Source organism: Oryctolagus cuniculus, chromosome 18 (genome assembly GCF_051225735.1).
Source record: "Oryctolagus cuniculus isolate XC-2025 breed Fujian yellow rabbit chromosome 18, ASM5122573v1, whole genome shotgun sequence".
NCBI classification, from domain to species: Eukaryota; Metazoa; Chordata; class Mammalia; order Lagomorpha; family Leporidae; genus Oryctolagus; species Oryctolagus cuniculus.
Window position 1 is genome coordinate 68,836,167 of NC_142884.1, and position 21,931 is coordinate 68,858,097.

At 41.4% G+C, this 21,931-nt stretch overlaps 1 protein-coding gene across 1 annotated transcript in view; it reads left to right on the forward strand.

Moving 5' to 3' along the window:
• CNTNAP4 (contactin associated protein family member 4) overlaps positions 1-21,931 on the forward strand; it is a 300,407-nt gene that overhangs the window by 184,767 nt on the left and 93,709 nt on the right. Inside the window, exons 5-10 of the mRNA XM_070062759.2 lie at positions 707-910; positions 1,459-1,643; positions 2,424-2,567; positions 5,406-5,667; positions 13,609-13,758; positions 18,989-19,160. Coding sequence (XP_069918860.2) covers positions 707-910; positions 1,459-1,643; positions 2,424-2,567; positions 5,406-5,667; positions 13,609-13,758; positions 18,989-19,160 — 1,117 coding nt within the window. The remainder of the gene's footprint in view (positions 1-706; positions 911-1,458; positions 1,644-2,423; positions 2,568-5,405; positions 5,668-13,608; positions 13,759-18,988; positions 19,161-21,931) is intronic.

The window sequence follows — 21,931 nt, forward strand, 5'->3', positions numbered from 1 at the left end:
GGGTGGGAGGGAAGTTACGGGGGGAAAAGCCATTGTAATCCATAAGCTGTACTTTGGAAATTTATATTCATTAAATAAAGTTAAAAAAAATAGTTACACATAAAAATAAAAAAAGATATAGGTGTGAATAACTAGTAGATGATTAATCAATACCAATTTCTATTAGCAGATAATTGAAGAACGTTTGATGTATGACTGCGTGGCTAACATGCCGTGTGAGTCTGTTGATAGTATATCTCTAGGGAATAAGGCAACTTGAGTGTTTATTATGTGGGATGAAAGACTTCCTCGGCTCTCATCATTTTGTCAAGTCTCTATTTTAAGGCTTTTTCTCTTGTGTTCTTGATATCTTTGAAATCTTTGGGTTGATGTATTCCCCTCTTTGGGTTTCTTAAAATAATTAAAACCATTTCAAAGAGCCAAAAAATAGCCTCTAATAATATAAAAGAGCTAGAAGTACATTTTCAAATGTGTTTCTAGAACACGAATTTTGTGTCCAGGGTAGTGAAAGCTGGACTTGAATCCATCCAAGGTTTTGTTAGACATCTGATGGTCATGTCTTCCCTTGTTAGGACCAGCCCAGAGCTGAGCTGCAGATGTGTGTGAGTGACTACACACGATCGTGCTCTCTATCTATGTACATGAAAAGTGCTTTCCTGGACATTATGTGTATCCTTAGCATGACTGTTCTTATCTTTGTCTCTAGGATCAGAGGTGGTTGATCTGGATGGGAAAAGTTCCCTTCTCTACCGATTTGATCAAAAATCCCTGAGTCCCATGAAAGATATTATTTCTTTGAAATTTAAAACCATGCAGAGTGATGGGATTCTACTCCACAGGGAAGGGCCGAGTGGAGATCACCTCACGCTGGAATTGAGAGGAGGAAAGCTCTTTTTCCTTATTAATTCAGGTAAAGCTCTTTTTCTGTGAGTTGCTTGGAAATCTATTCTTCTGATGTCACTTGGGTAACTTTATGCTTTTATGGCTTAGCTTTTAACACTTGAAGTGCCTTATCCTCAGATTTGAGGTCTTGCGTGTATGTGAATATCACTCTGTCATGTGAAAATGGTTCATATTTTGCAAATCCCACAAGCCTCTCATTTAGTGTTTTTTTCCACAACGCTGGTAGAACTATGTAGCTATTTCCTAATGTCATAAAGAAAGGGATGGGTCATTGAAAAATATTGAGGTAGTAAAAATAATGAGATTGTAGCAAAGATAAAATTTACATAGAAGATGAGCAGGCAATGGGTAATAATAATAAAAAGAATTAACAGTGGAAACATCACAGCAAGGTTGAGAGACTATTATATTCAGACTTCAGGTAAATCCATTGCGGTATTGGGATGGAGTGCATGGCAGGAAGACGCGATTATTATGAGACTCTGATTCACTAAGGGAAACTTTTTTCCCCCTTGTTCTGGGAGTAATGATGCTGTTACTTTTTTCTCTTCAAAGGTGAAGCGAGACTGCCCTCTGCCCACAGCCCGATCAGTCTCACCCTGGGCAGCCTGCTAGATGATCAGCACTGGCATTCTGTGCTCATCCAGCGTGTGGGCCAACAGGTCAACCTCACCGTGGATGAGCACAGGCACCGCTTCCACGCACAGGGGGAATTCACTTACCTGGACCTTGATAATGAGGTGTGATGGTTACATTCCAATTACTACGGATTTTAGGATACGCATGCAGCTGAGCTATCTCAAATAAAGTATTTTCTAGAGAACCCAGCTTTTACAGTAAATCACAGAGCTGGTGGAGCATGTCCAAGGTGTCCAAACTCACAATAGCAGGAATGAGCAGAGAATGTTCAAGGTTTCATCTTGCCCCCAGTATATTAAGTTATTATATTATAGATGTTTTGGAGATGGTCTTTTTTACCTGAAATGTGCAGTCACAGAATGTCACATGTAAGGAAATTGCCTTCACAAAGAGATCACGTCACCACAAGTAAATATAGTACTTCCCTGTGCTGTAGGGTACCCCTGAGCAGTGTAGATCATACAGAGAATGTAGCAATAAACACGTTGGTTAATGAAGTCACTAACAACTGACTCAAATGCACACATCTTATTAGGTACAAGAAGTATATATATAATAAAAAAGTCATTATAATTGTGTGCATTATTAAACAGATCATGTTCTTACCTTGAATGTAAAGATCTATTTATTTTTCTTCATCAGCCTATAAGTGTCAAAACCAGGTGTGATGAACAACTTGGAGGAATAGCCAAGTTCCAGTGTAAATGAAAATGGAATGCATGTGTTTGTTTTAGAATCTGTATCTTCATTTTCTTTCAGCTTAGGGTGCTGAAAATCGAGTTCTGGGTGATGATTACAGTCATAGTTGCTAGTCATAATTATTTAAGCAGATTATTAGAAAACCACTAAACAGTATTATTGATGCCATTTTTCTTTCTAAGATCAGCTTTGGAGGGATTCCAGCACCTGGAAAATCAGTGTCATTCCCACAAAAAAATTTCCATGGATGTTTAGAAAATCTTTATTATAACGGAGTGGATATCATTGATTTGGCCAAGCAGCAAAACCCACAGATCCTCACCACGGTAAGCATCTTCACACGTGGGGATGCGTAAGCCTACGCATCTTGTGCCTAGCACTGCAATAGACATGGTGGCGCGGTGACCAAATCAGAGTTAGGTAGAAGGAATAAGTTCTCAGCGCTATGCAGTGTGGTAGGGTGACTGTAGTTCACCATAATCTATGATGTATTTTCTGAGCAAATACAAGAGATGAGTTTCAAGGCTGCAAACATACGATAATGGCCAAGAGGGCAATGTTAATCATCTTGATTTGATCAATACATGTTGTATGCATATATTGAAATGTCTCCCCTTACTCCATAAATACAATTGTTGTTCATCGAGAGATTTTTAAAAAATAAATTAGGGGCTGGTGCTGTGGTACAGCAGGTTAAAGCCTTGGTCTGCAGTGCTGGCATGCCATATGGGTGCCAGTTCGTGTCCTGGCTGCTCCTCTTTCAATCCAGCTCTCTGCTATGGCCTGAGAAAGCAGTAGAAGATGGCCCAAGTCCTTGGCCTCCTGCAACTGCATGGGAGACCTGGAAGAAGCTCCTGGCTCCTGGCTTTAGATCAGCACAACTCTGGCCGTTGTGGTCATTCGGAGAGTGTGCCATCAGATGGAAGACCTCTCTCTGTCTCTACCTTTCTTTGTAACTCTGTCTTTCAAATAAATTTTAAAAAAGTAAAAGTAAAAGGGAGAAAAAAACTATGCCTCTGTTTCACACAATAGCATTGCTTCATGTTAGCTTCTCATTTGAAATGATGTTTTAGAGATTATTCAAATTTAAATGTTTTATCTGATTGGCAATATGCATAAAAGGGATTAGTTCTCTCTAAAGGAACCATAATTCACAGGCCGTAGTATCTTATTTTTATGTGAACTAAAGCAGGGTTTATTTTTCTTTTTTTTTTTACAGTTGATGTTTTAATTTAGTTGGATGGTATTACTCCCAGGAGACCAATTTCTGTTGCTCTATGATTTCCTTAATAAGATTTTCCCTGACAAACTCACTAAATGAGCATACAGAGTTTCTGGAATGAAATAACATCCACGTACATTAGACAGACATTTGAAAAACTCGTATTTTGCCATGGTCATTCATGACAAGTAAAGGAAATGCATAGGCTGTTAGCACGTTGCATCTGCCGATCTGTGCAAAGAGTAACGTTGGTCACCTTGTGTTGCATTCGCATTCCATGGAAATGCAGCAGAATTTTAAGCTGGCTGCCTTGATCAAGGTCAGCCAGGGAAGTGTCAGGGATATGGGAGTTATGAACATGGGATGCGTTTTAGGACTTGGGTCTTAGGCCTGGCAGGAGACTGCCGAAGATCAGAGTCGTCAGCAGCTCAGCAGGCGGCAATGGTATGCTTGGGCGTGTCGCGGTGTGTGGGCTGTTTTCAGCCTGTAGAGGAAGCTATGGAGGGGGCCTTTGAGAATCATGGCTCCCATAGGCCCAAATGGTCAGCTGTTGGGAGAGTCAGCAGGTGACCGTGGAGGGCAAGGACTAGCAAGAACACACCAGCACCTCTGTGACCAACCTTGTTGGGCCGGATCACGGGAGCACTTTGGAGCAAATGGCTCATCTTGTACTTCTGATTGTCATATATCACCCAGGCTTCCTTTTTACTGAGAGAGAGAGAGACAGACAGACAGACAGGGATAAGGCAGGGCAATTTGGGAAATGCGGGTCCAGCGTTGTCAGTTTGGTAATAATCAGCAGACAGTCCTGATTTGAAAGCATTTCTTTCATTGCTTAAAATTCAATCCATATAAATTGAAATTCAGGTTGAGTCAGCAAATCCCAGAGCTCTTTGCGAGATTTTTTATTGTTTATAAAGTATTTCACTCCTAACACTTTGTAAAAATTGATGGTGTTGATAGAATATCCAGCATGACTTATAAATAGTTTTCCTTTAATAAAAAGGAAAAAAATGATTTTAAACGAAAATAAAAATATTGTAGATACATGGATGTGTTTGTTTCATTCATTCAATGAGCACCTAGAAACTGCTCATGCAAGGAGTGTACACTCTTCATTGGCAATGGGGTTTGCTGCTTGTAGGGTTGCAGGCAGCTATCCCAGTGATGCTTAACAATAAACTAGTTTTCATTTTAACTAATTGCAAATTAATCCCCAAATTAATATGTCATGGTAGTTATAAGTGGTGGGGCCTTTGAGAGGTGGTTTTTAAAAGTTAGTTGAGGACATTTGTGGGGTCCCCATAATGATGGTGTTAGTGGCTTTATAAGAAGTGGGGAGAGAGGCCCAGGTTAGCACCCTTGTGCTGTCTTGCCCTGGGGTCCCCCCCTCTGTGTTATGGCGCAGCAATGGCTCACCAGACGCCATTGCCATGCACTTGAACTTCCCGTGTTCCTAACTGGGAGCTAAATAAACTTCTGTTCTGTGGCATTCAGTCGTAGTAGCAGTAAATGGATTAAGGCAGTAGGCTTGATCGTCTGATGATTGCTTTCCCTTGATGGCCTTGAGGATGTCATTCATTGGAACGAGATGTTTGCTTACAACAAAAGCGAATTCCCTTTCAGCAGAATTACAATACAGCCACATGTTTGTGTTTCCTTTCCAACATGTATTCTTCTCAGCGAGACTGATTTCATTGACTTCGAGTCTATATTAAAAGTGAGAAGTGGGGAGAAGACCAGAGAAGAAGGTTGAGGAACCTTTAGGATAAGTGGCAAGAGTGGATTTCCACATAGATAGGATTGTGTTATTGTTTAACTCGAGGATAATATGAGATGGATCAGGAGACTTTGTGAATATTTCAAATGCTGCTATGAATATGACGAGAATGGCGTCCTGAAAGCTCTCTCTCTTTCTCCCTCCCTCTCTCTCTCTTTTCAGGGCAATGTGTCTTTTTCCTGTTCACAACCGCAGTCTATGCCTGTGACTTTTCTGAGCTCCAGGAGTTACTTAGCCCTGCCAGGCTCGTCCAGAGAGGATGAGGTTTCTGTTACTTTTCAATTTCGAACCTGGAATAAGGCAGGGCTTCTGCTCTTCAGCGAACTGGAGCTGGTTTCCGGGGGTCTCCTCCTCGTTCTCAGTGATGGGAAACTGAAGCTGGAGCTCCAGCAGCCCGGAAAATTACCCAGTGACATCACAGCAGGTAATAAATGTCCTCCTGCAGGCAAAGCATACGGGTTTGAACGATTTTATTATCTGTGTCCCTTCTCTGAAGATTTTGTGTATAACCAAAAAATTAATATTTGTTTAAAGAATGAATGCTTGAGTTAATAAGATTATCAGTAGTCTTCCTTAGAGGAATTCGGTTCCAATTTCCTTTTACATTTAATCCCAACATTAGCGGTTCTTATTAACCAAAATAACAGTTGTGAGGCAATAGAAATTTCCTTCTGTGACTTCCTCCCACTTCAGATAAATCAACATAAGTATCATTTTTTGTTATAAATGAGGAAATAGGTCTTTGGAAAAAAATGGAAAAAGATCAAAAAGTGAACTGGATGTCCTTCTACAGAAAACAAGACTTTGTCAAGCACAGGTGTTTTCTGGCTTGGTCTGTGCGAGGAGGAGTGAGGTCTTCCCTGGGATCATCCATACCTCTATATTAATCCATAATGTGAAAGTTCAGTGTTCGGTCAAATTAACTCTGCTTACTGATTATTTTGTAAATGGTTGGATACGTCTCGGGGAGGGGATGCAGAACTTCTTTCTACAGAGCTCTACATTCGGACGCCAAGTAGGGTTCTCTCCACTTCTAGGCAATACGGTATCGTTTTACTGATTAGCAGTAAGATAATTAGGATGCCTATATGAGTGACTGGAAAATTAATGTCCAATCTAGGTCGGTGCTTTGAGAGAGATATTTTTGTCTTTTCATTAAACTTACACAGTTTTCTACAAGGGACCTCCATCACGTTTTTACTTGTATAGAATAGCATCCAGCCCCAGCAACAACCCGGAGGTCACACTGCCGTAAATTGCTGCATTAATTTAACAAATGATCTTTTAATTGAAAGATGCCCTTGTACTACTGCTATGCATTAGCTGGGACCAAAATTCCCAGAAGATGTCTCAGAGAGAAAAAAAAAATCAGCACACAGTTCGAAGCTGCCTAAAAGAAAAACAGGTATACAAATGGCACCATGCATGCCCTTTCTTCTCATCTTCCTGCTGTTGTTCGTGTATCACTGCCGCTTCAATGTGGAGCTGAAGTTCAATGTTAATTATAATTTTCAGAGGTACTGTGCATGCCTTGCTCAAAATGTGGTGGATTTGCAGGCTTCACAAAAAGAAATAAATTAATCTGTGTCATATTAATTATTAATCGGCTCCTAAAATGAGGGCCTAAAAATGTAAGCTTGCCATTACTGTGTAGTTTATTGTGATGTATTTGACGTCCTCTGAAGTGGTTACATTCATAGCCTAATTTTCAACGTCTTAGAGAAACTGCTTGAGTACAGTGCCACTGGAGTGAGCCCCGTGGAGCTAGTTCATTTCTAAGCACTTTACAGGCATGTATAGTTAATAAATTACTAGGTGTAAGTCTGAATGGAACACCTTGAGTGATTTAAAAGTCTCTAAATGAATGTTTAGGCCCATGTACAATATAATCCATTATGACATCATTCGACTTTTTGGGATTATCTCCATAGCCTTTTATAAGAGTAGACTAAATACGAATGCCAATATAGCAAAATTATTATGCTTCAAATAAGTTAGCCTATACATACCAACTCTCTCTAGTCCTGTTTTTCCAGTTCCTTTTAAAGTATTACTTTTACTCATTTCAGTGCACTGAAGGGTATTTGGGTAAATGGTCAGTTTTTTTCCACCAGGGGAAGATACTCCACTTGTGTTTCACTCATCCAGGGTCCAATAATTACATCAGTTGTCAGAATGTATTACAGTCACTCTAAAGATAACCAGGTAGTACTGACAGGTAGATATAATATGATATCTTTATTATTATAAATTATAGTAATGTGGTACGGAATACTACTATGGAGTACTACTAGTGTGAAATACTATTATGGAATACTACTATGGGATACTATGGAACACACTAGGGAATACTACCCAGCCATTAAAAAAGAATGACCTCTTTTCTTCTGCAACAAAGTAGATACAACTGGAAACCATTGCGTTACTGAAATAAGCCAGTCCCAAAAAGACAAATATCATTTTCTGTGATACATGGCAGTTAATATACAACACACAAAAAAATACAGAAATGGGAAACAGATATTTTGTGCTATGATTGTTGTATTTAGCCTTTGCTTATATTCCCGGAGAACTGTGGTCTTCCTACTTTTTACTTGTTGAATGTTACGGTTAGTGGTGAACTAAGCCTGTGAGTATAGAGTGGTTGGAAAGTTAGTCTTTGCAAAAGTTAACGTAACACGGAGGGAAGGAAGGAGGGGGATAGGGGGAGGGAGAGGAGGGTGTAGGGAAATCTACTTGTCTCCTTAGAATGGTATCTATGAAACATATGAAATTGTTCTCTTTATATTAATACAGTTTAAAAAAAGAATGGCTTAATTATTCTTAGGCTCTAGAGATATAAAAGACTAATCTTAACACTTCAAAAAACTCAAAATTTTTATACCTTTTACAATGGAATGAAAATTAAATTGTGTGGGTAAAACACCAGCATGCGTATGTTGAATTATTAGGCTAAAATTTTAATGTGAAGTTCAGTGTTACACAGTATCATTTGGAATTATTCAAAAATATTATGTCAGCCTAAATTGTTTTTGAAATATGAGATTTTATATTAGCCTATATCATAAGACATGTTAACAGTCCTAGATAATCCCTTGTAACACAAAACATTTTCGGTTTTTGTCACCTTGATAGATGTCAAAGCAGAAACCCTTCAGATAACATCAAAGCCCGAATGAACAATAGTTACATATTTTTATTTGCTACTGGAAACAAAGTCTCAGTTGTCAAATTTGAGGGTTTTTGCTATGATTTGAATATTCCTCCTGCAGCTTTTACCTGAGAGTTGAGATCTGGCCCATGCGTGAGCCTCCAGCCGGCACGGGCAGAGCCTGGACAGGTAGTCTTGCCTGTGTGTGACATGTTTGTGCATTTTCCACTTCCTGGGCGTTTGCGGTCCGGTGCCTCCGGCAGTGGAGCCGCCCTTTTGGTTTGCTTCCCCGTCTGCAGTCTGTAAATTACACTGCGCGCCTCTGCTCTCCCCAGAAATCATGGGCACCGATGACCTCTATGTTTCCATCTTGACAAGATCTGTGTGGGGTTCTGGGTCCTTAATTATGGTTAGTGACAAAGGTTAGTGAATGTAGACATTTCTAGAACGTCCTGAGTGCTGAAAGACATTGGAAAATAGGCAAAACCCTCCAGTGACCAGTTGAGCAGTGGCCTGGCCATTTGCATGTGTGATACATATGGCCCCAGGGATACTTGGGATGGTCTTAGGTGAAGGTCATAGCAGCTAAACTGTTAGAATGTTTCTGTAGCAATTTAATATGGGCACTGGAAGATTTTATATATAGGGAAGCAGATAGAAACCGTTTTTCCCCTGTTGTATGTCGCATATTTCTGTGATTTGGGCCAGAGGAGGAAGGGAGGGAGAGAGGATATTCTGGTGTATAAGCTTAGCCTCTCCTACTACCTGCAGTTGTAAGCATTTCCATTAATGACACCACTCTCCCATTCTTTGGTTTGGGAAATGTTAACGCTTTCCAGCCAAAGACCACGGTGCACCTATTTGGAGTCGAATAAGTGAGGCTGATTGTTTATGGCCCCGGAAGGAATCCACCCTGGAAGCCACGGGGCTGTCTCAGTACAGAGGTGTCCAGGATGACTTATGACAGGATTTTTGGTTGTGTCCGCTGATTTGGGAGAAGTTTCAAGGAAGCAAAAAGATTGTTGTAGATTAAATGCTGCTGTCAAGAAGTGAGGCTATTTCTTTGTAAATCTTATCTAGAAGGACAGAGCGATGATAGAAGACTGAAGCTGTAATTGGTTTTCAAAAATCAGTCGTTGTTCATATTATCCAGGAGAAGTTTGATATTTTTGTCGTTTGCACAAGAACCTTGCCTTAGCCTGTGCTTGAACAAGCTTACGAAGTAGTAATGGTCTCCCAGCCCTGTTTTCTTGTAGTCACAGAGTGACCTTGTCTGATATTGGTGCCCTGTGAGGTTGTTTATGTGCCACGGGAGTGTGCCAAGGCCTGGCTCTGGATGCCAGCCAATTTCTCACAGCGGGAGGCCTCCCTGGTGGTGCCAGGCCAGTTGCTGGCCGGGAGGGGCTGCTTTGCTCTTTCTCCAAGTTAATTGCTGGCCGTGATCACACAGAAAACAGTGAGGGTTTCTGTCCTGGTTCTCCCACTCACCAACTGGCTGCGACATGAGTCATTTGTTTATTTCCCCTGAGCCTCGTTTTTCTCCATACTGAAAATGAGAATAGTGATATGGTAAAGATGATGGTACAACGCGTAGAAAACACCGTTGATGAGTAACAGTTCCACAAAGTTGTTTCTGTGACTATCATTTCAAGCACGTTCCCTCCACAGACTCACAAGGTGTAAGTGATGAGAGTCTAAAGTCAGCATTTAAACACGTAAGATCAGAAACCAGACAAAACACGAAAATTCTGATTGCTGCTTTTTCTTCCCCTCTTTCACAGTCCCGTGGCTTTTTAAAGGGGCTCAGCTCTCCAGAGGCCTAGAAGTGGAAAGGAGTTGTGTACTTAGAAAAACAAAATAGAATCAGATTTAAATTGATGTAGAGTTAGTTGGAGTGAATTAAAGGGACCACCATGATTTAATCTGCTTAATAAGTCCTGTTGACAGGTAATGAGTCCCCTCATTGTAGGTAAATGGCATCTGTTACAAACGAGGCCTGGGAACAGCATACAAAAGTTAACTTCCTAGGAAGGCACAGCTTTACATGCACCAGCTGGCTGGATGGGTGCATTTATCAGTGTCACATTACAGACTGGGTTGTCTCCTTGGTTCTTAATCTTACTTGGCCTCTGCGTGGACAGTTTTAATCCCAAGTCTTTTCCAAGCCTTTGACCTAATGCTGTTGCCCAGTATCTGCTCCTCGATGTGAGATCCCTGGACCAGCAGTGGCTCGGTGATGCACTTGTTGCTGATCTGTGACAAGTATAAAAATGGATATGAAGTGCCTAGACACTATCAGAGCCATGAGATACTGCTGCAGTATCTAAGCACATGAGTAGTAGGCTTGGGTTTTATATGTACTTTTAATTTAATGCCTCGGTAGTTCTGTTTTTCCATTTCAGAAAAGTATGTCAGTCTCTTATAGATTGGAGAATAATATGTTCATCCTCATGAGTAGTTGGAAAAACACTGTTTGAGATCACTGGAAAATGTAAGATAAAACAGCAGAAGTAGAGCTGTGTGTTTGGGGCAGAGCCAGGCTTACACAACGGTAGGAGAGGTGCAAGGGACGGGGGGTACAGTGGGAATTCTGTCTGGTTCACGTGATGCAGAGCAAACTGGATTTTTCCCTCTGAATGTATCCCAGAGGAAGCACTGGATGACAATTTGGGGACGTTTGATTTATTTTAGCCCGATCTCATTCTGTCAGACATTGCATGACTCTATTTAGTTGTCTGTTTCAGAGTCCACTCCTGGAAAACGTGTCTAAAAGTATCTAACCTACACCTTCCTTATTTCTGTTTCCATTTCTTTCCCATTATCTTTCACAAACCAAACCAGGGTTGAGTCTTGGCCACTCTCGCTTCATGGGTATGATGGCAAAGCAAGCTCCCGTACCCCAGCTAGAATTCGTTTTAACCTAAACATGTTCAGGATCAGAAATTAAAATCACCTGAGAGAGATTCAAAACATTTTCAATCTGCAAGCATATGGTAGAAAATAGCTTGGGGGAATAAAGCAAATTACAACTAATATCAGAAAAGAAACTACATGTAATATCAAACAAGAGGTTCTTTGCGTTAAATGGAGTTTTTATAATTTTAGGTAATAATTTGATCTATGAAATCATACAGAGTTGAATATTCAGTGGAGATACGCCTGGCCGCTAAATCCACAACTGAGCTGCCCAGGCTCCACATCTCTGCCCAGTGTTCAGCCCCAGAGTTCCTCATAGACTGAATTTCCCCGCAGAGGAAAAGGCTGTCCATCCCTGGTATTCATGACACTGGAACTGCTGTTGGAGGGACCCACTCAGAGATAACTTTTAGAGGTGGTACAAAGAGCTTGAGCTTGCATTTTAGTAACTTGGAAAATACAGGAACAGTATAAAAATGGAGACAATGAAGATTTTCCGATTTGCAAAAACTTAGTTTCTGTGTAGGGATATTTCTGTGAGTACATTCCCATATTCATATAAAAATTAAGGATAAATTGAATCATGTATATGAGTACGTAGAGAACTGATTTTCATTACTGGTGATCTTTGTGTGTGTGTGTGTGTGTTTGTGTTTTAAGTTTCTGTACACATTGAATTAGCAACACAGAACCATTGCTCCTAGTGGAAAACCGGGACTAGGTTCCTATGAGCTTCTGGTCACTACATTGTTCTCCACCAGTCAATAAGGGAAAACTTCAAAAAATTTAATAGGAAATGTATATTGTGAAAAAGCAATGCATGGATTTCGTAATTTTTGCACCAAAATAAATTATCTTTTAATTCCATTTCCACAAACTCTTGGAAGTATCTTCATAGAGAATCTTGCTTTCTGTTTAAAGACTGTATTTGGCATACTTACTGATCGCTTTAGCAATGAACTTGTGGTCAAGGGCACTAATACCTTGTCTGAAGAAAGCTTTCCTAGTACATGTGTTTTTTCCAAGAGACAATCACAGCCTTTCTGTGCTCAGGAACACGAGATGCACCACCATGCTTGGGTGCCACTGTAGATGGCAGAATTACCAGTGAACTCCCCAAATCCCCAAAATGCGTTCGTAGTGTGAGGGCCAAAACAATGTGGGGCAATTTAGATTCTTTCTTTGTTACTAATATTTAGTGATTTTAATTTTATTTAAAAGGTTGAGATGGGGAGGGAGAAGAAAAAGGAAAGTGAGACAGATAGCGAGAGCGAGAGAGAGAGCGAGAGAGATGAGATTTTCCATGCACTGGTTCGCCCCGCCCCCAGTGTCCACAAAGCTGAAGCCAGGACACTGGAACTCCATCCTGGGTGTCAGATACCTGAGTCACTGAGCCGTCACCTCTGCCTCTCAGGGTACACAGTGGCAGAAAGCTGGGCCAGTGGCAGACCTGGGATTAGAACCAGGAACTTTAACACGGGATGTAGGTATCCCAACCACTGCACCAACAACCCGCCCTGGAATTTAACCTTTGCTGCTCGTATAGGTGGCTAAATATTCTGTTATAATGTCGTAAAAGGTGACTATTTAGAAGTGTGAAAAATGTAGATAAAACTTTTTTTGAATATGATCTGTAAATATTTGTACTCTTCCTAAACGCTCTCTGCTAGGAGGTAATTTAGGTGAATGGACTCTGAAGGTCAGTCTACGGCAAGTAACCATTCAGAATTGTGTAGGGTTCAGGATCCGGTTCTTTCTGTTGAGGGCCTGAGAAAGGGGGATAATGAACCAGCGCTTTTCACAGCGGGGTGCTGAGTTTTTGCTTGTCTTACCCTCTTTTCTTTCTGTTCGTTTTCTTCTTATTAATTCAGTAGCCTTCCCATCCCCCTCTATCTTCACTTTCCATGGTTTTAGTTACCCACCATCATTTGGGGCCCAAAAATATTCAATGGAAAATCCTCAAAAGAAGTTTTAAATAACTTTCATTACAATATATTGCTCTATTGCACTATCATTAGCTGTGTCCAGTTTATGAATGAAGCCTTATCTTGAGTATATGTGTACAGGAAAGAAACCATAGTGTCTACAGCATTCTGTACTACTTGCATGTCAGGCATCCACTAGGTGTCTTGGAACGGATCCTGCGAGGATCAGGGGAACAACGATAGACAGAAATACTACAGGCACTTGAGTGCTGCACGCCCTGCTGTTCCTAACCAACTGCCTGAGGAGTTCCCTGTTGACAGTCATTTCTTTTAACCAATTGCTTCCTCTCTGCTCCCCATCCCCCACCCCCAGGTGCTGGATTAAATGATGGCCAGTGGCATGCCATCTCCTTATCTGCTAAGAGGAATCACCTGAGCGTGGCAGTGGATGGCCACGTAGCCTCTGCTGCTCTGTCGCTGGGGCCTGAGCAGATTTATTCAGGTGGCGTCTACTATTTTGGAGGTAAGTCAATGCCATCTGGCAGTTCAACCGTGTTTGCATTTACTGCTCCTGTGTTTGGGGGGAGTCATTATGCTTTCAGCAACGTGAGTACTAAGGAGTAATTTCCCACCTTCTTAGAACATGGAAATGTCGAATGCAGCAAGATGACAAATTATGACCTAAAATGCATTTCTGGAAGGCGGACTTACTTATGTTTACAATTTCTATAATGAGATTGACTTTAAGTAGGTCACCCTCTTTAGATCTTAACTCTAAAGATTGTTATGTTTTCCGAGTGTTAAATGGTCCTTATTATGTCTTCTTCTGATTTTATGGTTGATTTTATTACAGCGTTTTCCTGGTCATGCCTCTTAGCTCCTCTAGAGCATCCTATTGCTTTCCCACTGCCCAATGCAGAAGGGCAGTGATATGCCAATGGGCAAATGATCTGGCTTAATTAGCCATGGCAACCCCTTCTCTTCGCTAAGTAATAATGCTTGGATATATCTGATGAAATCGGGCCAGGCCCCTTCCACACCTGCTAACATAGGAAGTGTTGACCTGTCCAGTTGATGTGCGATTGGATTAGGGCTTGGAAAAAGCAGTGGGGATGGAACTGTCACTGGAAAATTAAAACCAAATGTTCTTTTCCAATGAAAAGACAAAGTAATAAAATTGTTAATAGTGACATTTCTAATCGTGATTTGGAGTGTTTCTTATGTTACTCTTGTTTTGTTGTTGCTACATTGCCTTTTAATAGTTGCTCTGGCTAGAATCATTTTTTAATTGGGTGGAAGTAGGTGAGTCTTTTTAAATCACCATTAAAATACAAATTCTTTTCTAAGAATTGGCAGTGAGTACCTAGCCCGTGAATCAGTTCATCAGTTCTGAAGAGCAAATGAATGCACAAACAAAAACCCCTACATAATCCGTTACTGTGGAAGGCTGCAGAGGGCCAACGATTTTCAAAGACATAATTGCTTCCTTTGCCGAGATTTGTTCAGTTCTGAACCAGGTTGTTTTGGAATGTCTGATTGATTTTATGGCAATCCCTTGTACACATTCTTTTAATCAATAGTAAGATATATAGAACAACTTAACCAAGAGCTTTCACTTCAAAGGAAAAGATTTAGAAGCACTAAAAGAGATAAGAAATAGCAGGCATATTGTTAAATGATGCAAAATAAAAGACGGGATAGAAGTGTTTGTAAATCATGAAAATAGAGTCATCATTCTTAAAGTATTTTATATCCTTCTCGTTCAGATTTAATAATGCTTAGCTGTTTTATTGTAGAGAATTTTTTTCTCTGGTGATTGTTTTTACTCATGCTGTAATATTATTTTATAGTGAAATATCACATATGCACTCTAATTTTGCTTGTTTGCGTTGTGATACAGATGGTATACACTATTCATAGTTTTAAAATATTTGGAGGGTTACAGATTTATACGAAAGTTGCAAAGACATACATAGAGTTCCTAGATACTTCATAACCATTTTCCCCTTATATATAACCACCTTATATATACATTTTAAAGGTACATACGTGTTTCCATCTTATATATACACTTTCAGTACTGCTAGTAAATTTTGAAGTCACAACTACATACACATCCCCCTAGTTTAGAAAGAGGATTTCTCAGCACACGTTTGTCCCTCTGGGATGATATTCTCGGATCTCTCCCAAGTAAGCACGCTCCTGAGTATAGAACTTCATGTTCTTCCTTTCTTGTTCTTTGTTGTAGTGCATCAACAGTGTACTATGGAAGTTTCCAGAACACACAGTAAAATTCCGTCTCTTAGGCTTTTATCTTAATAGCCCATCTCAGGTTTAGTTAGGGATCTCTGTTTAGTCACTCATCATGGTGAGATAACCGTCCCAGAACAGACTTGACCTTGGCCTGAGACTCTAATGATCACTTAAACATGTGCCCTGTGGCATCCAGGCCATGATAACATTTCCAGGGCTGGAAGTGATGGGCCGCATCTAAACAGGAGGCTTTGTACTGCCCCCATTCTCCCTCATGGGCCCAGTCTGTGCCTCCTGGGCCTGGTTCAGGAGTCCACCCTCGGAAATGCCTACTTAGGACTTTGGGGCTGGTTCTGTGGGAGAGATATTCCCAGGCAGGCACCTCCTCTTTTCCTGCAAAGCTTCTGGGCTTCTGGAGACCACAGACAAAAGCATGGCTGTTGGAGAAGTGGGCTAGGATTGTACAGAGCGCAGCACTGGCACAGGCCCCTCCTTGCCTGTACGATAACGGGCATGGAGTCATAGGTGATCTGCTCTTCCCGACTTCAGCTTGTAGTCTTGTTTTCCCCCACCTGCCACGTCCTGAGCCAACTTTGACAATTGGCCACCATAGCAAACCATTTTTTCTGTGTGTTTGACAGTCCCCTTTATCACCAGGATGTGTTTATCTAGGTGGAAGGCATTTTTAGGTAGTTCATTGACCAATTATTTTATTTTCAAACAGGAAAGAAAAAAGTCCACACTGTGAAACACTTCCCACCCCTTCATGTCTCTCTGAATTCAGCTGCAGGCTTCGCGATTCAGAACGTGGTCAGCCTAACCCGGCTGCGTTGTCTTTTTGACAGGACCAGCCTCTCCCCACAGCCCGTGTTCTGCGTCTTTCTATGCCAGTTTGGGTGTTCTGCGTCTTTCTATGCCAGTTTGGGAGTGGCTTCATTATTGGCAGGGGTCCTGCTCCTGAACCAGCTGAGCTCCCTATAGGCCACACCTACCTTCCTCCATCCAGCCTTCATCCGTCGTTTTGACCCTCCAATGAGTGCTTTGCAAAAAGCCAGACTGTGTGCAGTGCATTGTGCTCGGCTTTGATCATTTATCAATGACCGATTTTTAAATCTGGGTTTTCCGGATCAAGGACTCTCATTTCTGGAAACGCTCCTGTGGGACTCTATGCGGTGCATAAGCTACCATGCAGCCCAGTCTGGGGATACTAAACCGTGTGCAGATTCTCACGCGCTTCCTCCCTCGTGCAAAGCAAACATTATCTAGCCAGTGAACTGGCTGCGCCGCGGTGAAGTCTAGGCGACATCCCACTTGTGGTGTGGTGACACACAGTGATAATTTATCTGTCAGCCTCCAAGGTGTTTGACATGCTGGCTGCCTCCAGTAATGGATCCATCCATTAGTTCAGCATTAAGCATTCTCCAGAAATCTTCTATTTTAGAACTTTTATCTCTGATGGGTTCAGTGCTGAAATTCTCTCCCGTATTGCATTATAATCACTCACAGCTGTGTCTTCCATAGACCGCAGAGACTGACAGAGTGAACCCTTCTTTGTTCTGAGAACGTCTTGTTTATTGCGTGTGTGGTAGCTAGGAATAGGGAGTGCCTCAGGATAGGACAGTGTGCTCTTTGTATAGTTCTGTAACTTTTCCCCATGACCCTAGGTTCGCTTAGTTTTGTCCACCTGTAGGCAAATTGCACAGTTCATTTTATTCCAAAATAGTCTGAGGTATATTAAAAATCACCACCAGGGAAGAAGGAGATTAGCAAGCTGTTTGTATTTCTGGCATATTCTGTTAACCCCCAGGTACTATGGAGCTATTGTCCTTTCATTTTCTACCTTAATGTTCGTAATTGGCTAATAACTGATCTAGGACACATACCACAGTTAGAGTAACCCTGTCCTGCAGTGCTGAAGAATGCTAAGTCCTGGAAATGGGGGAAGTCTTGGGTACAGAGAGAGTTAGTACTCAAAAAGCTTTGATCACTTTTATTGAATTTGAAACCTCAAAGTCTCCATTCTGTGGAAATGCAGTATTTCAGTATGCTTGATAATAGTTTAAATAATAATGCTGGACTCTACTTGCTGTGTAAATCTATTTTGTTAGGAAAACAAAGCATTAAGAAGAAATATCCATAGTTAAAATATTTAATCATAATGAAAATCTCTAGGTCCCAAACTAGCTTGGCTTATACAGGCATTAAAAAGTTGCTGATTCATTTCTTATGTCTTGAAATTGTAATGGTGGTTGACAACCATAACGACAAAGAAAGATTAATGAAAAAATATGTAAGTAGAATATATGTGTTCATGCACCATAAAATTATTTATTTCACTTGGGTAGAGAAGCATTTAGAACATCATTAGACCCCAGACAATCACAGTTAATATTATATTTCTTTATGATTAAAAAAATTAGATGCAACTCTTAAGTAAATCTTAGAACAAACAGTATAAATGTGAAATTTTTTCAAGAGGCGAAGAATAAATAAAATTAAGCAATGAAATATTTCGACATTAAGTCATTAGGATTTATTAAAATCCATTTGTATGTGGCTCTTCTGTAGGGCAATGAATTATTTATTTATTTACTTATTTTAAAAATTGTATTTTATGGATTAGAAAGGCAGAGTATCAGAGAGTCAAGGGAGAACCAGAGAGAGAGGAGAGGGAGGGATCTTCCATTCACTAGTTTACACCCCAGACAGCTGGAAAAGCTGGATCTGGGCCAGGCCTAAGCCAGGAGCCTGGAACTCCATCTGGGTCTCCCTCATGGGTGGCAGGAGCTCAAGCATTTGAGCCGTCTTCCACTGCTTTCCCAAGTGTATTAGCAGGGAGCTGGATCGCAAGTGGAGCAGCCGGGACTTGAACTGGTGCTCATATGGGATGCCTGTGTTGACGGCAGTGTTCTAACCTGCTGTACCATAACACTGGCCCTGCGAAATAAATATTTAATTCAGTAAATAGTTGATAATTGTATTCTTAGTCAATATTACTCCTTTTCCAAATAGTTAGCTTTACAGACAGAAGCACTTCACTGCTATTGATTTTTTTTTTTAATGTATGATGTATGTTTTCATCCTTTTTGTTCTTAACTTTGGAGTCCAAAAAAATCTTAAGTTCCTGAATTTAAGTTATATATATATATATATATATACACACACACACACATCTTAGTACTTCTGGCTGGCATATTTAGGATTCTGGAGCTAATATGTATATTTTAAAAACTGTATTAAATTAGTATCCTGGCACATAATTATAATAACGCTGGTGTTCCTATGAGTCCTATATGAATAAAGACAAATACTGTGTATGAATTGCAATGTTTAATTTAGATCGAACTAATAATGACGTCATTGGGTTTCTTTCCCTGTTTTAATACAGAGGATAATCAAGTGCCTTTTTTTTCTTTTTTGGTACTTTTTCTAATGAAATATGCTATGATACTGACTCCTGTTTTGTTGTGCTGTGTCTTGCCTTTGCTTTGTTTTATCAGGTTGCCCTGACGAAAGCTTTGGGTCCAAATGTCAAAGCCCATTTGGTGGGTTCCAGGGGTGCATGCGGCTCATTGCTGTGGGTGGCAAGGTGGCAGATCTGATCGCAGTGCAGCAGGGGTCCCTCGGGAACTTCAGTGACCTGCTGATAGACTCCTGCGGCATCTCAGACAGGTAAGGACAACCTCGCTGCTCTACGGTGAGCCATTTTCATACTTCAGGCAGCAGACTAAATTTTCATATAAAAATAACATTTCTCTCTGCTCTTTACCACTGCCGTCTGCTGCACAGAAAATGGATTCTATTCACTTGTCTATAAGAAATCTATGCCTTTTGTTTTAGATGTCATATTTCAAATGATAAAATTTAGATATGGGACATGTGGCTAGGTTATTTATGTGAACACACACATGCTACCAATTCACAAAAGATAATGTTGATGCTGCTATAATTTTAGATGGATATAAATGCAGTGAAAGTGTGTCATTAAACCGATAGATGAGGGCCTCTGAATAGTAAAATGGATCATCAGCCATCCATAAGTCAGAGACCGGCTTTGGCTACCCTGACCGTTGGGTGTTTTCTGAGGCAGGGGACTTACCTGGTAGCTGTTCTCCTGATGGGCACCTGCAGCAGCTGGTTATCATTTTCTCTGCAGGGAAAATGAAGAAGAACCCTTCCTGCAGAACAGCTCGGGGCCGTGACGTTGACCAAGGAGTAGGGGTGATCCGGCAGTTGCCTTAGATGCTTGGATACAGGGCATAAATCAAGATGTGGGAGTTAATTGTAGTGGACAAGAGATTTTGAAAATAATTAATAGTTCCTGATAATTAAAAACCATGTTTGGGCAGAGGCAACTGTAGCTAAATCATCTTGCCAGTCATGCTTTACTACCAAGATTGTATTTTAATTATGGGCTTCCATGGAACGTCATGGCCATTACAGATTTTAAAGAATCTGTATACCAAGCCCTATGCTAAACACTCTGTGTGAATTAATCTTTAAGTCCGTCCTTACAAAGGCTCTTAGAAGCTGTCTTTCACTGTACTCACTGCCTATAAATACAGAGCTAGATGCACAGAGAGGTTAAGTTGACCCAGACAGTTCATCTGAGAAAAGGCGGCGCCCAGCCCCAAAGCCATGCGCTGTGGTCCAGGAAAGTCCCCCGGAAGTGCTCTCCTGCCTTGCTGTGCAGCCTCCCTGGGTACAGGGTGGCCTTTGTGGTGTTAATATTTAATCCATGTGTAATAAACATACCATCCAATGTTTTCATAAACTATAATTAAAAGCAAACAATAACATTAAACACAATTTAAAAATCTGATTGGAAGGAACACAATGCAGTCCCCCTTTTTTTTTTCACTGTAACTGACTTACAGAGGGGTCAAACCTACACACAAAGGGGTCTGTACAGATACGTGTGCTCACACTCACACAGCCAGGCACATGTGCTGTGCACACGTACAGTACATATGATGGCCCTCGGGCGCACTCACACAGTGCGCTCTTGTGTGCCTACTCTGGTCCTCAGAAGCTTCTTGCACACTCACAAGATCCTGACACTTTCCTACTCATAAAGCCATCCCCCATTCCTTACACACAACACCCCTTCCATCTACACTGTCACTTACACACACACACACACACACACACACCCCTGCCTTCAGCCACAAGCCCTGCCGTCCCCTCTGTGGATATGCAGGGTGCTACTCCTTAGGCAGTGCCTCTGGGAGTGACTGAGGGATGAGGGCAGGCACCAGGCGGGGCTGCAGCACCGGAAACAGATGGTAGGGCACATGTTCCGTGCGAAGTTGCTTGGACCTGGAACATTTGTTGCATAAAACCATCAGCTCTATCTTCTGACATCAACTTTCTAAGAACATCTACTGGGAGGGGCGGGTCCCCATCTTGGCCACAGACACTGCTCGCCATTCCCCAAACGCAGGGAGGCCCAGGGTGTGCTGTGCCTCCCAGTGCCAGAGACCCCAGTGGAGAACAGAGAGGCTGCTGTGTGACAGCGCCCACCGCTGCCAGCTCCTGACTTTCCCAGCTGCAGCCTCTGGGACTCAGTCATGCTCTCCTCTTGACCCACTTCTACTGCTTAGTCTTCATGCTCTGGCCTCAGGCCACCGTCGCATCCCCCTTCCCACAGGTCCAGCCGAGTCTGCTTCCCCGTCCTGCTCTCTGCGCAGCCCCACCAGCCATCCCGTGTTCCTCCTCTCTTAGGCTCACATGTGGTGTTTCAGCCAGTTGACAAGTAAATCATGGTGTTATTCTGCTCCCATAACTCTTTTTATGAGAAGGGAGTCAGACAGAGTGAGGGTTCCTGCTGATTTCAGAGGCTGATGAAGATAAGAAATTTGAATTCCCTGCTCACCCTTATGCTGGGACCCAGAGGTACCTTACTTTGTTTATTTTCCGACAAGTGATGATGGTGTGCAGACTCTATTTCAGCATCATTAATTCTAGCCAACCTCTATATCGTGTGAAAGTCTTTTGAAATGTCAATGGGAATGGACAGGGAATCAGGATAAATCAAAATCTCACACATCACGTCAGGTTAAGGTGTGTTGATGTCTGCATTTGTTCAAGTTCACAAGCAATGAAAATAATGATGGAAATGTCTAAGGGAAAAGCTTTAGAGGCCAGAAAAAATGGGTTGATGGATGATCTGACCTTGAATTGGATTGACTAGCAAGAGAGAGTAAAATACAACTGTGTAGGGCGTTCAGTGGGGATGAATGCTTCACTCTACAAGATACATTGTAGTAGGTTACTATCATCAAACATTACTCTATAATGAATTGCAATAAAGTTCACAATTCAGTCTTTCATATTTCCACTAGGATGTGGAAAACCTAGTCAGAAGCAGGAAAATGCTTTGTTAGACTTTCAGAAGCAGATCAAATAGAAATAGTGCATGGATCGGAGTAATTAAGGGTGCA